Source organism: Carassius carassius, chromosome 47 (genome assembly GCF_963082965.1).
Source record: "Carassius carassius chromosome 47, fCarCar2.1, whole genome shotgun sequence".
Classification (NCBI taxonomy): domain Eukaryota; kingdom Metazoa; phylum Chordata; class Actinopteri; order Cypriniformes; family Cyprinidae; genus Carassius; species Carassius carassius.
The window spans coordinates 21014949-21033358 of NC_081801.1; the positions used below are offsets into that span (position 1 = coordinate 21014949).

Consider the following 18410-nt stretch of genomic DNA (forward strand, 5'->3'; position numbering starts at 1 on the left):
AATAACCCTGGTTATAAAACGTGGTGTACCTAACCATCGACAGCAAACCTTACGGTCAGATGTCTGACTTTGTGCAGGTTCAATCAAGCGAGTGCATTGAGAATGACAGTCCGACTTTGAAAGCACCACTGCTATTGGCAAAAAGGCTTTTTGTCCTGTTGTCAACAAAACAGCCTGTTTTAACCTCCTAAAATACTTATAAACAAGTGCCTACCTCATGACAAATTTACACAATCACACAATAATGAAAAATGACTTAGCGGCAGTGAACGTAAAATGGACACAACAGCACCGATCTACACTGGACAAGGGCGCGCGCGTTTAGATGGTTTAGACACGCCATCAACGTGCGCGTGACGAAAAAGTTCGATTTACGTTAACATCTTTTCAAAGACTTCATTCGACAGTTTTTAAAGTGTCGCTACCAGCACGGGAACATTGTTAACTGCTGATTTGAAGAAAGGGAAATGCCCGACACCGCGACGCCATACGTAACGATTTTAATCATTTGAAACGTTAATCAAGTACTACTAAGGATTGTTACGTTAAATGTCTTAGCACTTGCTGTATGTTATGAATGATTTAATGGAACGTTACTTTCAAATTCATGTCTTTCTTAGATGTTTAATTGTACATTACTTGTAAGTTTCCTTACAACCCATTCACCTCGACACTTTTAAGACTTTGAGTTTCTTGATTGCCAACAGATGTCTGACTCCAGGTCAAGTCATGTCTGTCTAATATACTCTTACGCTTCATATAAAACAATGTTGTTGCATTGCGTAAGCAGCAGGTGGCGCCACTGGCCTTGAATTGGGGCTTAGGCACTTATATTTCCTCGCAAGTATAAAGACACTTCGAGTAACCTGATCTGTCTGAAGTCTGAATGTACCAGTTTTTTAGTCAAAAGCCCCGTTTGAAGAGTTTTAAATGCCCATAAAGATAAGTTACAAAGTACACACTTTTTTTCCTGCATGCTTTCAGTACTGAGCTTTAAGCACTCATTTTTGACTCATGGAGTTTTTTTGGTGAATGAATGTAAAGCTAGATAATCTGCATACTGAAAAAGGATACGATGGAAAAAATTGATTTGTTTTAGCACTCCACTCTCACATTACTAAAGACTGACCAATGTCTTCAAATTTAGTTAAGCAAAAATGCATTACATGAATTTCTTTCCAGCGCTAGACACGCAAAAGGCACGCAAGCCCCTTCTACAAGCCAAAGAGGATACGCTCCGATCCAGGTGAGGTCCTGGCCTGTTGGAGCGACAGTAGTGAATTTCTGAACGAGACCTAGTCGTCCTTTTAGAAATTAGCTCTTCATCTTTAGTCTCTCTTGCTCTCACTTTGTGAGACCTCCTTTCAAGGAAGTCTTTTTGTGCAGCCTCTCTTTTCTCTCAGGCCAGCTTTAGTGTGCTGACGGGAAACGGAGGAACAGTTACCATAGTCACCGGATTGAGCACCGTCTGGCCCATCAGCCCGGGGTGATGGTGGGCGACCACGGCCGTTGGCTTTCCCATCATGGTAGCCTGCTGACCTGTAACTGGTGTGCCGTTAATTTGGGCGTGAGTGTGCGGGTGATGCGCCAATGTGTGTGTGATGTGCCCCACCACCGTCGGCTGCGAGACGGCTACTGACTGCGGGTAAATGTGGGCCACGGGATGCACGGTGATGTGTCCAATAGGCTGACCTCCACTAGAGGGCGCAATGTGCGCCAGATGTTTAGGCCCAGCTGGGATGACGTGGTTGACAGCTTGGATCACGGACGCATGGGATACAGATGCGTGGGTGATGACTGTTGGCTGAGGAGGGGAAACAAGGTGGGAAGGGGGTGCAGGGGCGATGGCTTGAGGGGTGACCGCTGTGGGCTGGGGTTGACTGGGTGGAGCGGAGGGTGGTGTGGTGGATTTGTGTTGTATGGAGATATGTGTAGGGAGAATGGAGGGTGGAGGTATGGCAGCGCGGGGCTCTGATGGTGTCGGTGCAGATGGTTTGGCCGCAGAAGACGAGGGTGGGGAGGAGAGGATGTCATCATCTACGTCTTGGTCAAAGTTGTCTTCACCCTCTGAAAAGAGAGGAAATGATGAATGGTAATTGAATTTTATGTTGTTACTTACCCATCATACAAATTACAACTAAGCATATCAGGGGGGAAAACTGATGTTTGATGTAATATGAAGTCATACTGTAAGTTGTAAGTAAAAGGAAAAATTGCACACCATGAAAAACTAAGAAATAACATTTCTGGTTTAAGAAACCTCAACATGGGGTTACCCCAAGAAAAATAAAAATAAAAAAGAATATATATATATATATATATATATATATATATATACACATATAACCTAATAATAATATCGGATCTATTTTGGTGCAAAAAAAAAACTTGACTAACAATTTGTAAAAAAAAAAAAATATTAAAAAAAAAATCATTAAAATAAACTTTGTTTTAAATATAATACATGAAAAAAAATTATAATATTAATACTGATAATATTTTTGTGGAAACTGATTTTTCCTCTTCTCAGGATTCTTAAGAAAACAAGTATTAATTTCTTACCAGAATCATATATATATAGCTTATATTCACAAATATGTGCTGTACCTGATGCGGTTGATGTGGAGACCTGATCATCTTCCGGTTGGACAGTTTGTCGGAGTATCCTGTCGATCTCCGTGATGTCTAAACACTGGCTCAACTCATTCTTCAGCTCGGCGAGTCTTTGCTGAGTGGCGATCTTCTCCCGCGCCAAGCGCTCCATCTCATGCTCGTATTCCTTTTCTTTCCGCTTCAAAGTCTGCACGAATTATGATACACTACTCTTTGTATCATCTGCACTTCAATATGCACATTAATCACCACAATTAACTCATGTCTAAGCTTGAGAATACACACTTGCTGTAAAGTCTCTACTTCATGTTTATGTATAACAACAACTTACTACTTGCAGATGAAAGAACAAGAGGTCAAAAACATATTCCAAAACCTTTACGGGAGACTCAACTGACAATTAATTAAAATAGCTGATGTTATAAGGGGTGGGATGAAAAGAAAGGAAGTGGCAGTCACACAGGCAAATGATTTGACCCACTTTTTGTGTTAGTCAGCTGACCACGGGACATCAAACTAGGCTAATAGGAACAAACTGTTTAGACATGTAAACCCTTGAAGAGGAGCAGTTATGTCCATCCACATTCAAGAAATGCGAGGCTGGCCGTGCGAGAGTGGAACTGCTTTGTGACAGAATGTTTAACATATGTGCTCATCCAATTTTACGATAAAAAAACTGTCCAAAAAGCAAAGCAGTTCACACACCCAACCCCATCTGTCAAAGCCTTGAGCATGTGACGGCTCTGACACACACACTCTCATCAGTCAGTTTCCTCCTCAGTCCCTCCCTCACCTATATGCTCTGCCAAAGAAACTGTGTGACAACACCGGCATTTTGGCTCCTAATTAGCAGGAGTCCTGTAGAGTCACAGAGGACTGCAGTGTACAGAAGAACAAAACACGTTTCTGAGTGCTGAAGAAAAGAAAGCAGCGAAGCAGTGAGTGTGCACCAAGATAGAGTTCTGCACAGCGGTGGAGGGTGTTTTTTGTGCATTTCTGGGATTATATAACCCACTGATAGAGTATCAAGGGAATCTGAATGAGACTGGTGCAGTAGGTTGAGAGTGCTGGCAGAGAGAGAGAGAGTCTGTCCTAGTGAAGCCTGATCCAGGATTAGTCAGATTGGACTGTCTGGCCCTAAACCCCCTTCACACAGCAGGTCAACCCCAATACACACAGCAATATATACAAGCCAACACCTCCTGTTTGGTAAACAACCAGCCCTATTAAAATGTATAATATTAAAACATCATAGATTTTGAAAAAAAACTGTTTACTCTTCAGAAATGAACCTTCAACTGATTATATTAGGCTGCAATAGAAAGTTATTTTAACATTGAAATGAAATTACACAAACATTGCTATGCACTAAATGTAGGGTTGAACAGATATTAAAACTCTGGGTGATATGCTGATAAGCCATATATAGAAATATATACACACACACAACACAAAAGTTTGGGTTTGTGTGATTTTTTTTTAATGTTTTTGGAAATAATTCCCTTATGTTGTTCACCAAGGCTGCATTTGTTTGTTAAAAAAACAAAATTTTGTAACAATATTTTATATATTACAATTTCCGTAACCTTTTTTATTTTATATATTAAAATAGATTAAAAAATATTTTTAAACCTTTTTTCCAGATGTTTCTATTAATAGAACATTTAAGAAGAGCATTTGCTACATTTTAAATATAATGTGTTTGTACTATTTTTAAAATCACTTTTTACCAATTTGAAAATGAAAAACTATTAATTTAATTTAATATTTATTTAAATATCCAATATGTACTGATACAGATAAATAAAAAAGGCCAGGAACTTTTTATACTGCAAAACAGTTTAATGGTTTGCATACATAGACTCACCTAAAGGATTATTAGGAACACCTGTTCAATTTCTCATTAATGCAATTATCTAATCAACCAATCACATGGCACTTGCTTCAGGGCATTTAGGGTTGTGGTCCTGGTCAAGACAATCTCCTGAACTCCAAACTGAATGTCAGAATGGGAAAGAAAGGTGATTTAAGCAATTTTGAGCGTGGCATGGTTGTTGGTGCCAAATGGGCCGGTCTGAGTATTTCACAATCTGCTCAGTTACTGGGATTTTCACGCACAACCATTTCTAGGGTTTACAAAGAATGGTGTGAAAAGGGAAAAACATCCAGTATGCAGCAGTCCTGTGGGCGAAAATGACTTGTTGATGCTAGAGGTCAGAGGAGAATGGGCCGACTGATTCAAGCTGATAGAAGAGCAACTTTGACTGAAATAACCACTCGTTACAAACGAGGTATGCAGCAAAGCACACAACACGCACACAACCTTGAGGCGGATGGACTACAACAGCAGAAGACCCCACCGGGTACCACTCATCTCCACTACAAATAGGAAAAAGAGGCAACAATTTGCAGAAGCTCACCAAAATTGGACAGTTGAAGACTGGAAAAATGTTGCCTGGTCTGATGAGTCTCGATTTCTGTTGAGACATTCAGATGGTAGAGTCAGAATTTGGCGTAAACAGAATGAGAACATGGATCCAATTTGGCGTAAACAGAATGAGAACATGGATCCATCATGCCTTGTTACCACTGTGCAGTCTGGTGGTGGTGGTGTAATGGTGTAGGGGGTGTTTTCTTGGCACACTTTAGGACCCTTAGTGCCAATTGGGCATCGTTTAAATGCCACGGCCTACCTGAGCATTGTTTCTGACCATGTCCATCCCTTTATGACCACCATGTACCCATCCTCTGATGGCTACTTCCACCAGGATAATGCACCATGTCACAAAGCTCGAATCATTTAAAATTGGTTTCTTGAACATGAAAATGAGTTCACTGTACTAAAATGGCCCCCACAGTCACCAGATCTCAACCCAATAGAGCATCTTTGGGATGTGGTGGAACGGGAGCTTCGTGCCCTGGATGTGCATCCCACAAATCTCCATCAACTGCAAGATGCTATCCTCTCAATACGGGCCAACATTTCTAAAGAATGCTTTCAGCACCTTGTTGAATCAATGCCACGTAGAATTAAGGGAGTTCTGAAGGCGAAAGGGGGTCAAACACAGTATTAGTATGGTGTTCCTAATAATCCTTTAGGTGAGTGTGTGTGTGTGTGTGTGTGTGTATATATATATATATTAGGGCTGCTCCAATCAGCGGTAAATTACCTCAGGTGCGTGATTACCGCTGATTAGAGAACCGGCTTTACTGACGAGATGCGCATTAACGATCGGCCGATCGTGATCGGAGCAGCCCTAATACATATATATATATATATATATATATATATATATATATATATGCCTTGAAAACTGAATTTTGGACCTTGGTATGATTGTTAAATGACTGTTAAAACCTTGTAAATGTTTCACATGAAAATGTAGGTGTTTTTGTGAACAAACAATTGAACGTAATAAAGAGATGCTACTTTAGAAGCAAAATGCACTCGAAATAAGTCAAGTACAAAGATGACAAATTAGAATGACGACAAGACTACATGACACTGTGTTATCATAGTCCTTGGTAATGTGACACTTCAGCTAGTGATAACGCAGTCATTATAATACTGAAACATCAACCCCAGCCATCAGCTCAAATCCTGATGTGTGTGTATAGAACCTGTGCTCAATGACCCCAAGACAGTTTTGAACCCACTCCATCTTTAGTGTGTAACCGATTAGACACCCCTACAGACTAGATATAAGTTCCCGCTGGATATCACCACGGCAACAGCTGGTACCCACCATGGTCTCCTTGGCAACAGAGCAGGGAAGTAGCAACGTGGTGATAAGGAGAAGGTGTAATAGTGAGGCAAGGGTTAATGCGATTGGCTCACATCGACCTCCAGTCCGATGGCTCTTGCACTCCCTCTAGGAGTGCCCCTCATGTCTTCGTGCCCTTCTCCTCACCTGCTCCCAGCATCCCTGCTCATCTTTATCAAATGTAGTTTGAAAAAGAGAGCGATCAAGTAACACTGCATTTGGACATCCAAACAATTAAATAATGCTGCAAAAATATTTGTGACTGATTCATTTAATCAGCTATTAAACATCCAATACTAAATTTTTTTTATTGCCCAGTTTACTGCCTCTCAGTTTTAAAGTCTTGTCAATAGATAATGCGCATATTTTGTTTTACAAATATTTTACATGAAAAAGAGTGATTGAATTTGAGTAAATAAATGATTAATTGGTCAATTTGAAATTAAGTCATTAACAGGAGCATTAGTTCCTCTTTATAAACTCTTCAATCTACTGACACTGACAGCCTTCTCTTGTGCAAAAGAAGTGCACTCAATTGTGCTGAATGTGTCCTTGTAATGTACTTAAAAAAAGATACTTTGATATATTAATGACATAAATGGCCACATAAGTGTACTTAAAGAGAGTTTCCAGACTGTTTTTTTTTACATTTAATTACACTTTTCAAAAAAGTGCACTTGTATGTCAAATTAATAATTTTACTTTAAAAGTACATTTTATATAACTGTTTTAACAATCTTTTGTTGTGCTTTAAAGCAGCACACTTATTTTGAGATGTCGAATAACATACTAAAGCACAGAAAAACTTTAGAATTTAATTGAAGTGTGCTGAATTATAATATATTAAATTATAAACTTACAAATTTAAAGTTTATATAATGTACTAAATTTCAACATCATTACACATATGTAATTACAATTATATGTAGATAAGACATTCAAGTTTCAGCAGAAATTAAAGTATATTGTAGTTTACCTTAAAAGCTGACAGTAAACTTTAACCATATTAAGACCTTTAAAAAAATTTAGTGAAGTAACTGCATTCAGTATAAATTTTAACTAAGTGTCCGAAAACATTTCCATAATATCTATAATAAGTACTCTTTTTAAAAATAAGCAAAATGTTACATTTTATTTAAAAATTTGTCAATTACAAACTTTCTTTTCTCAGTGTTTTGGGTGAATTTTAAATAAATACTGAGAAGTGTTTATTTGATTTCCGCAATTTTTTGTAACTCTCAGTCATTATTTAGTCTGATTATATGTATAGAAGCATTATATCATATCAGCCACCAAAATAAAAAGTAATGTATTGGTTGACCACCAGACTAAATAATGTGTAATAAAATATCAACATTAGAATCAGACCACCATAAACTAACACTGATGCTGCTGGTACATCACTGCAGCTGTGAACTCATGCAACTCGTAATATCATGTTTGAAAATTCATCACTACTGTCCCTGTTATATTACTCCACAACCAGTGAGCGTAAAAGAAGAATGCCATGCCTGTGTGAACCCACAGACGGCATCTAGAACGTAACCGGTAAAGAAACTCCATTTACAGACAGAGGGACCCCCTGCCTTTCACTGACCACCAGCTCTGTTTGCTGTGGTCTCCTTGATAACAACGATTCACAGGACTACGGCCCAGAAAAGAAAAAAACAACCATGCAAAGCTACCGACTCGAACAATGTAGCATACAACACCTTTACACAAGGGCGACGAACAGCAAGCATCATGTACTGCAGCAACGTTTCAATATTGCATGGTTTGATTTTAAACCGCTTCAGTTTGCATGTGTGTGTCTGGTGTGTGCACTGCACGCTGAGAGAGAGAGAGGGAGGGGAGGAGGACTAGCACAGAACAGCAGCTGACGTCAGCGGGCTCACGCTTGCCATGTGCTCATGCCTCACGTGGACGCGGGAGCTGAAGCTCGAGGGACTCGAGGACTGCGCACACAGCAGAGAGTAGCGTGCGAGCAGGCGGCCCTCATTCCCGCGCTTGTGTTTATCGTGTCTTTACAACAATCGCTGGGTTCAGTTTTATAGCTTTTGAGATCATAAATCAAAGATATATCTTTCATAAACAGGAAATTGCAAATTAAATGATCGACCGTGATCTTGGCGCTTTTTTAAAGTTCTGATCCAGGTAAACTCATATGAACTTTAACAGCTTAAACATGTGATCGGCCACCATATTATCCTAAGTTACCTTTAATTCATTTAATTTTCTAAATTAATCCTAAATGTGCAAAATATTATTTTTGAAAAATAAATCAAGGTTTTTGCTCCAATTGCCATTTTTAACATTAGCTGTTGAACATCAGGCAAAGAAAAACCAGATGGATAGAGAAACAGCCAAGTGGGGAAAAAACACCTCTTATTGGTAAGAAAATAACAGGAAAAGAGGGTAAGGAACAGATATAATGAGCGCACACGGAGAAGAATTCGACCCAGGATGTTTTGGCAGATGTATATGACACAGTTCTGCCAGTAAAGTATGTGTGGAGAAGTGTATGTGGGTGGGAGGGGGAGAACGAGGAAAGAAGGAGAAAACGAGCTACGAATCCCCATCTTCTGACCTATTCCCAACACACTTTTCATTGTTATTAATTATTACAATATAATTATATCCTTTAGGAATAAATTATGTTCTAATTATTTTTCATGAATCTATGTTGGCATCTAACTAATATAATTCAGAGAAAAACATTCCCAATCAAAACGCCATCCTCACATGACCTTTTACAAGTAGCCGTAACAGTCCACAACAGTTAAACTACAAATGGAAAAAGGACAGATGTGTGTTTCTAGGTGAATCTCATAAAAACATGTCTGGGTTATCAAACATTTAACTTCAGAAATCAAAGGAGCATTCTTAAATGTTCCCCAAAATAGGCTTCTTTTATATGCAAAATAAAATGATTATATTATTACAATATTATTTATTTTAGAAGCTTCTACTGGATGCACATCAAATAGTTGTTTCATAGCACTTGTATCCAATCCCATTACCTGGATGTAGCGGAGAGCACTCCTTAAGACACTCAGATTGGACGTTTTCTTTTCATCCACATTAGGAACATTCTTCTTGAGAATCTCAAAACATTCTTTCAGATGTGCTCGTCTGTGACGGAAAGAAAAGCACTGATCGTTCCATTTCTTATGTCTTGTGCAAAGCAAGTTAAAGTTTTAACAGATGTTTAGGCAAGGCATTTTGGTGGTGGAAGTAACAGCAATGAATTCAAAAGGCAACTGCTTTGTAATATCACATTTGTTGTGGTAACTAGTATGGCAGAGGCCTTCTAGCCAATAAAAACAAATAGTGCACTAATTGCAAAGCGACATGAGTTAATGTGTCTGTGATCAGTCCAGAAACCATACAACTTACATTAAGGCTACTCAATGCCGTTATATGCTCAGCTTCTGTTTGTCAAAAGAAATAAACATAAAATTGTAAACAGAAGTTAACCCACCTGTTCTTTTCCAGCTTGTTGTGAACTTCTCGAGTTCCAGCCCTGCAGGAAAAATATAGAAAATGTTTCTAGGTCATACGTAAACTTTTACAAATCAACCCATTACATTTTATATCATGGTCTCTTGCAAATAAGTATGTTGCAAATAAGTAGTTCACTGAAGAAAAAAAAAAATTCTGTCACTGCTCACTCTCGTGTTATTTTAAAGATTTCTTTTTCTTGTAGGCCACACAAAAGGAAAGGTTTTTTATGCAGCTCTTACACAAACAATAACGCCAAACACTGAGCAGGGGATGTCAAGCTCGGAAAAAAACAAAAGATCGCAATAAGCCATATTTTGATTTCAGTTTTGTTTCAATTAATCATACAGTTCATTCTGAATGCCAACTTTCAAAACTCAATAGGACTTTAAACTTAATAAGCCCCGATCACTGACAAGATAAAGATGTCTCAACGTATCTTGATTATTCATATTGTAAAATATATAAATTATATTTAATGCTGCAACAAGTTTTCAGCAAATATTTTCACATGACAGAATATAGTGAAGGAGTCAGTGAAACTAGTTTTATGGTGCTTTTTTGCAGCTTAACATCCTTGCATTGTATGGAAAAGAGCAGTGTGAACGTTCTCGAAATATCTCCTTTTGTGTTCCACATAAAACAAAGTCATGTGTGTTTAGAACAGTGTTTTCCAACCTTTATTTTAGCCACGGCACAGTCATGATAAGTAAAAAATCTGTGTTTTGTCCATCATCAGTATGGCCGCAAATGAGGCAGTGAGTGCATCGCATTATGTTTTCATCAACTTACAGGTTATAAAGTCTATTGTAGCTATATGGGCGCTCAGTGATATAAAAGATGAAGCGCTATGCACAGGATATATAGGCTAAAACAGTATAATAGCGACTGCTAGACAGCAAATGCTAAGACTCTTCTCCGCTCTTCATATACACAAAATACATAAGCCTTTATAGACATAGTGTTTCTTGAGTAAAGAAAATCCTGTACTTATTCAAACATCAGTTCTTCGCAGTGGAGTTATTGCTTGATGATCCAATGGCATTACGAAGTTAAGTCACAAGCTCTTTTGAATGCTTTTCATTGGTTAATTATTTGCAAAACAGATGTAAAGATGACCACTAGCACTGACTTAAAATAATAACAATAACTTAATAGGAGATAGAAAGTTCTGATAATTCTTCACAGAACACCTGACAACCTGTCGCACAGTGGTTGGGAAACACTGGTTTAGAACGACCTGAGGATGAGTATATCAGAAATCACAAATGTAGTTCGCAGCTTGCAAACACACACAGCATGACCTGAGGGGCAACGTTACTTCACATCATGTGTCACAGGACAGGACAGCAGCCTACTTTGTAAAAATTGCAATCTCATAACAAAATAGCCAACCCAGTTTCAAGCGAGCATCCTACGGTTTAATCTCCTCCACCACCACAAAACACGGCTCACCCTCCAGGTCTCCTTTTGCCATCCAGGTTGCGTGGCTCTTCCACAACAGCTCCGTTAGGCCTGGGCGGCTGGCCTGCCTGACCCTGGGCTGGTGCAGGCTGAGCTTGGGCTAGTGCTGGCTGGGGCAGGAGGGTGTGTTGCTGTGGTGGATGCTGGGCTGTGATGATGGGGGCTGGATATGGTTGCAGCAGCGTCTGCGTCTGTTGCAGTTGTGGCTGCTGCTTGGGACTGTTATTTGATGGAGGCAAGTTGGTAGCTTCTGCTTTTACGTGTGCGATCAAGTGATGATGTTGTTGCTGCTGCTGTGGTGGGGAATGGGCATCCTTGCCATTAGGGCTGAGAAGGGGGACTGCTGGTGGGGACAGGGCTGAGCCCAAGGGTGTGACCACTGGCATAGAGGTGGCTGTGTGAAGGGACGAAGCAGTCTGAATGGGAGGGGCCGCGGGGTTGGCAGGGACCACTGGGATAGGAATGACAGCTATGGGAACAGGTGGTGGGAGGGGAGGGGGCTGGACCGGAGGGTGGTGCTGGTGGTGGCAGTGTGGCTCGAGCCGCATGTCGTCGACCCAGGTCACATGGTTAACTTGGACAGACTGGATAATGGGGGTAGAGAGCTTCTGCTCAGCCTCACGGGACAGCAGGGCCTTCTCTCGCTCCTCTTCCTCTGTAGAAAACAAAAAGATCAAAATTATTATGCAAAAAGAAAGACAAAATGAAGGCTGAAACTTGGATATACTATTTAAGAATAATACACTTTGTATTTAATTAAGGAAACTTTGGGATGTTGTACGGAAACACTAAAATGTGAATACATATTCCAAAATGTGCAAGATAAAAAGTATGCATTTGCTTGCAGTGGAAACATATTTGATTCAGCATAAACCACTGGAAATACATTTACAGAATAATTTCCGAGTTGATCACTAAAAAATGTATTCACTCATGACTGGTTGCTTCTACCCTTTAGAACTGTCTGAAGATTGTGCAAACAAAAATGCTCTGAGATTCTAAACCACAATTCATTACATTTACTAAAAGGCCTACAGCTTCTGTTTCCATTTATATTTTGCAGTTTCCTTAGAAGTCCTTTTGTTCTCGTGAACACATGGGATGGAAACGCTGCTTGATCCACAAATAGTTTTGTGGTATTATGATTTGTTGCATAAATGAAATTTGCAGCTAGATTGGACACTGTTAATTTTTTTCTTGACAATCACTGGAGATTCTGATTTCTTGCCTAAATTCACAGTTTGAATGAAAACAGTGAAAGGGTTAGTTCACCCAAAAAGGAAAATTATGTCATTAATAACTCACCCTCATGTCGTTCCAAACCCGTGAGACCTCCGTTTATCTTCAGAACACAGTTTAAGATATTTTAGATTTAGTCCGAGAGCTCTAAGTCCTTCCATTGAAACTGTGTGTACGGTATACTGTCCATGTCCAGAAAGGTAAGAAAAACATCATCAAAGTAATCCATGTGACATCAGAGGGTCAGTTAGAATTTTTTTTAAGCATTGAAAATACATTTTGATCCAAAAATAGCAAAAACGACGACTTTATTCAGCATCGTCTCTTCCGGGTCTGTTGTGAGCTCGTTCACTGCAGTTTGTGATATCCGGTTCGCGAACGATTCATTCCATGTAACCGGATCTTTTTGAACCAGTTCACCAAATCGAACTGAATCGTTTAAAACGGTTCGCGTCTCCAATAAGCATTAATCCACAAATGACTTAAGCTGTTAACTTTTTTAATGTGGCTGACACTCCCTCTGAGTTAAAACAAACCAATATCCCGGAGTAATTCATGCACTCAAACAGTTCACTGACTGAACTGCTGTGAAGAGAGAACTGAAGATGAACCCCGAGCCGAGCCAGATAACGAACAACACACTGACTCATTCTCGAGTCAAGAACCGGTTGCATCGGTTTTCGGATCACCAGTAGTGATGGGAAGTTTGGTTCTTTTCCGCGAATCGGTTCTTTCGGACAGTTCGATTCAATAAACCGGTTGAAGAAAACGGTTCACCGGTTCTTTTGTGCTCGACGTAATGACGTCATTGGCGATGATTGCCCTTGATTCAAGCCTTTGTTTTCCCTGCGCTCATAACATTAGCACAGAATCAGTTCAGAATCAATCACCAAAAGAACCAGTTCGGTTCAGATGCGCTGTGTCTCAGATGCGCTCACAACAGACCCGGAAGAGAAGACAATGCTGAATAAAGTCGTTGTTTTTGCTATTTTTGGACCAAAATGTATTTTCGATGCTTCAACAAATTCTAACTGACCCTCTGATGTCACATGGACTACTTTGATGATGTTTTTCTTACCTTTCTGGACATGGACAGTATACCGTACACCCACTTTCAATGGAGGGACAGAAAGCTCTCGGACTAAATCTAAAATATCTTAAACTGTGTTCTGAAGCTGAACGGAGGTCTCACGAGTTTGGAACGTCATTAATGACATAATTTTCATTTTTGGGTGAACTATACCTTTAAGGCCCCAATATACTTAAAGCAAAATCAAAGAACAAACTGGTGTGACATCATTTTGAACAAAATCAAGCAAAAACAAATTAGAGTTGTCAGGAGTTCAAAATAGCTTGCCAAAGCAAACTTTATTCACCTGGCTTATTAGTGATTATTGGCCAATTCCAGCTTTTTCCATTTACCAGAAAGCCTTTGTGTCAGTTTAAAAATCTACAACACTTAGGCTAACACATCAAAAACTATTTCAAATTTTTTGTGATTTGAGTAAATATATTGGGTGAAATACTAACATAAAATTGCTGAAATTAAAGAAAATCTCATTGGATGTGATCAAATGTATCGTGTCGATTTAAATTGCCCGCCCTGGTGTGGGCCATTGAAAAAAAAAAAAAATAATACTTTTATGCTTAAGAATAGATCAGAATGCTTATCTGCAATAACCCTTGACTGTCATAATATAAGCAAAATGTTTTTCTCCGGTTCTCGTCTTGCAGTCATTCATTTTCAGAAATATATTTTATGAAATTCACATTCATGTTACCCTGATGTAGTTGCCTGATTCATTAACAGCCTGAAATAAATATTAACAGCACAAATTTCAAAGCGCGATTTACCATTTATTATCAAGATATGGCATAGCTCGGTGTGTGTAAAACAAAAACAAAAAAACAAACACACACACACACACACACAAAAAGAACATTCATAATACCTTTGTGAAAGAGGAGCAAACTAAACTATAGCTAGACCTAATGAATATCAGCAGCAATGCTACAGATTAATACCAATTTATAGATCAGTAATGGAACTAATTAGTGCTTGTCTAGGCTCCGACTAAGAAGCGCTCTTGGCTGTGAGTGTAAATTATTAATGAGAAGCTGCAGACTAACAGAGTAATTTAATACATCAAGGCAGTGTGTGAAATTCATATGAAATTCACAACAGGGCTCAAAACCTGCCGTGTAGCTACAGTTTTCAATTTTAAAAAGAAAAGCTGGTGTAGGGGGCATTAAATCATGACTTCATGTCCAAGGGTGGGGTGTGAGCTAGCTGTCTGGAGGGTCTGTCTCTTTAAGAGAGAAGCCCCAGTAAGAGTCTTTCCTAGTCTCCAGCTCTACACTGATGTCACACAGCAGTCTGCATGAAAAGCCAAGAGCTGGTGTGGGGAACATGACGGCCGTGCCATCCCGCCATTCGACCATTTCCATGATTGATGGACAGATCTATTGTTTAGCCACTCGATCCATATTCAGTTCCATCTGAGTTGTGACTTCAGCTCAATGTTTGAATTCTAATAGAAGGGGGAGAGAAATTTTGGCTGCTGTCCAAAGTGTCTATGAGTCAAAACTGCCATTTGCACCGCAAGACATTCCTTTGCAGGAGAAACTGTATCTTGTGATTGTGAGCACGCCGCAGACAATGGGTTGACCTGATTCAAAGCGTTCCTACACAGTTCATTCAAACCACAGCATGTGGGAATCAATGATATTGATTGTGAAACACATTCTCAAAAGCCTTCAAAACTAAAGAATGCTGAGATCAATATTTTCAGTCTTTGCATATTTCTCCATTACATAACAGAAGATAAACACAAACCGAAATGCCGTTTCTCTTGACATTTACATGCGTACAAAGAAATTAATAGCATGTTAGGAATGGAATCACAAACACTAATGTGTCATTGTGCAGACACAACACAGCCAGCCTAATAAGTTCTGAACAGCTTATGAGAGTGCCATCTATTACTCTCCGTAAATAAGCATGTAAAGCTCTTGAGACTTCACTCAGGACACAGATAGGATATATGGTGGTCCGTAGGCTTTAAGAGTGTGCATTTTGAACATGACACTGTGTAAATGGGACAAAGGAAACTTCAAAAGCAACCCTTCAAAATCACATTATATTTTCACAGGCTAATGTGGAAATCATGACCGTATTCTGAAACAAACTATAGACCAGAACAGTGCAAAGAGGCTTTGTATCAACTGCAATGAACTGTACTTACTTAAAAATCATTGACAATAATTCATTTTGAACAACAAAATCAAAGGCAAACATTAAATTTAATTTGACAACAAACTTATCAAACTAACCTATTTGTGACTGTGTGGGTCTGTACAACTAGTTCACGTTTTCATTAACACTCTGTATTAATATATTTAATGTCTGTCAGACACCAGTAAATCAAAGTCCACAGAGCTCAAACAGCAAATGAAAGTTTAACCAGCTTTGATGGTATAAAAACTGAAATTATCTTTGTTGTTATACTAATATATATATATATATATATATATATATATATATATATATATATATATATTAAATGTAAGGTATCATTCTTATCTCCTTTAACATAAAACTTCACAAAGAGTTTTTAATACAGCACACTTACATGCAATTTTATAGATCTATACAAGGTCAAAGATTGTGTAAGTGCATGCAAAGTTTGCATATTTGAATAGAGCCTTTAAAGAGAAAGACCTTGCAGAGATGTTCAAAAATATGCAGCTGCACTTATTGTTCTTCTTATTGTATCTGTTTAACTGTATGACAAAAAATAAACGAAGAGTAATGAAAGAGTAAATCAGTATGTCAAGCTTTTACTTGGGAGATGCATGAAAAATGCAGATTATATAACTTCTGCATTGAGGGAGGGTGGCTTTGCCCTATTTTCTCCCCAGTTGTGACCCGGGAGAGACGGAGTGGGGAGTTGGTGTCTGGCGCGCACGTGGTTGAAGAGGGCGGACTTTCAGCACGCGGTATTTGCTGTGGGCGTGGCTTTACTGACACGTCACCTCGAGAATGAAACGAAACAACCCCCCTCCCCTAAAAAAAACCCTTACATTGTCTGTTTTATGGAATTTCGGCGTATAGAAGATTCAAAAACAAACAAAAAAGAGATTAAGCGACTAACAACGAAGAAGTGTGATGGAAAAAGTAGGCTGGTCTTGAAAGTTATAAGATGAGATAAACACTATGCAATGTCATTATGTAAGAAAAAAAAAAACTTGCCACCGCCCAATGGATAGCAAACACGACGTTCGCTACTTTTAGCTAACCAGTTTATAAATTAACTGGTGGGTAAAAATAGTTGTTATAATTTTAAAAATTCTACCCAGTCAATATAAATGCAAAAACGTTTAACTTAATGTGTCACAAAAAAACAATACGTTAAAAAAACAATACGTCGCGCCATATGTGAGGATCTGTCGGGTAAATGTACCCACCCACCGCTGCGCCACTGAGCCAGTATAGTAGCACACTAAATATAGCACGGATTTAACCCGGAAACCGAGTGAGCGAAATATGCCCTAGTCACGAAGACTGCACCCTACAAAAAGTGCAAACTCCTTGGACATTACACTGAGACAAAGAGCTCTTGTTCGCAATTCTTATAATAAAAAGCTGATTTGAATTTTTTTTTTTAAAGAAAATAAAACTGTAGTTATTTATCTTGAAGTGTGCCGGTATGAAAAAACAATTTCCTGGGTACAATCCCAAATCAGTTCATACATATCTAATTTATCATGTAGATCTATGCAATCATCCAGCCCCCCCCCGTCCCCCGCCCAGCCTTACCACGTGTAATCTGTTGTTGCTGGGCTTGCCACTCCAAATACCTGGCCGCTTCCAATAGAGTATCGATACTCATTTTGAACACCGATACAATACGTTCCCGTTAATAATGTATGCAAGCAAGCCCCCGATACAGATATATGTGGTGGGTTAAATCACAGTATAATCCAACTGGCTTCCAAAGACAGTCATAAGACATCCAGGGCGCTCCCGAAATTCATCAGAAACACATTACTTCACTGGCAACAAGATGGCGATTGGAGTAATAGAAAATACAAGTCGAAAGGCATACCGTTCAAGGTCCGCCCTCGCTGGGGATACTCCGCCCTAATACTACCAGTGATTAAAAACTAGGACAGATCACGCTGTCATACTTAGCGGTAGGATCAGGAATCTACCGAACGTAATCTCTCTAATGAGATCGAAATGTATATATAAATGATCAAGACTTCAGGGTGATATTTTTATGGCACGATAGACGCTGTTTAAATGTGTTTCCGGTCGCTTATTAGAGCATAAAAGGAGGAAATATTGTGAAACGTATACGGAATCCATGTTCCGGGTTTTCGCAGTAGCCCTATCCTGCGGTACATTAGAACATGATTAAAACATGTAGATGAGAGGGAACCAATGGGCGTGGAGAACAACAAGGCATGGTGCCTGTCCACATGGATAGCCGCTAAAGGCTGAGAACGGCTGATTTGCATGGCGAGACCGCGTATGGCAAGCCGTTTTACATCTATTCCCCTTACTATCAATTTTTGTTGCTAGGACTTGTTTAATTAATAGAAAGTAAAACTAGTATTTTAAATGCCACTAGTGACTACTCCGCTAGCAGTCACTGTCAATTAGTGATGTCCGATTCGCGAACGAATCGTTCAATTTAACCGGTTCTTCTTAGTGAACCGGTTGAACCAGTTCACCAAATCGAACTGAATCGTTTGAAACGGTTCGCGTCTCCAATAAGCATTAATCCACAAATTACTTAAGCTGTTAACTTTTTTAACGTGACT

The 18410-nt window shown here is 39.2% G+C and overlaps 1 protein-coding gene across 1 annotated transcript; it reads right to left on the reverse strand.

Moving 5' to 3' along the window:
- LOC132130341 (max-binding protein MNT-like) lies at window positions 1–18099 on the reverse strand. Its single transcript, XM_059542025.1, has 6 exons — window positions 17401–18099; window positions 11334–11997; window positions 9859–9900; window positions 9398–9509; window positions 2608–2800; window positions 1–2067 (listed from the first exon to the last, which is right to left on the reverse strand). Exons 1-6 carry the CDS (start codon window positions 17471–17473, stop codon window positions 1400–1402), a joined length of 1752 nt encoding a protein of 583 aa, XP_059398008.1. The 5' UTR covers window positions 17474–18099; the 3' UTR covers window positions 1–1399.
- Window positions 18100–18410: the final 311 nt, after the last annotated feature.

Coding starts and splice junctions, on each gene's coding strand:
- LOC132130341 (XM_059542025.1), bottom strand. CDS start 17,473: ATGAGTATCGATACTCTATTGGAAGCGGCCAGGTATTTGGAGTGGCAA. Junction 11,998..17,400: donor GCAACAACAGATTACACGTG/GTAAGGCTGGGC, acceptor TGTTTTCTACAG/AGGAAGAGGAGCGAGAGAAG. Junction 9,901..11,333: donor GGCAAAAGGAGACCTGGAGG/GTGAGCCGTGTT, acceptor TTTTTCCTGCAG/GGCTGGAACTCGAGAAGTTC.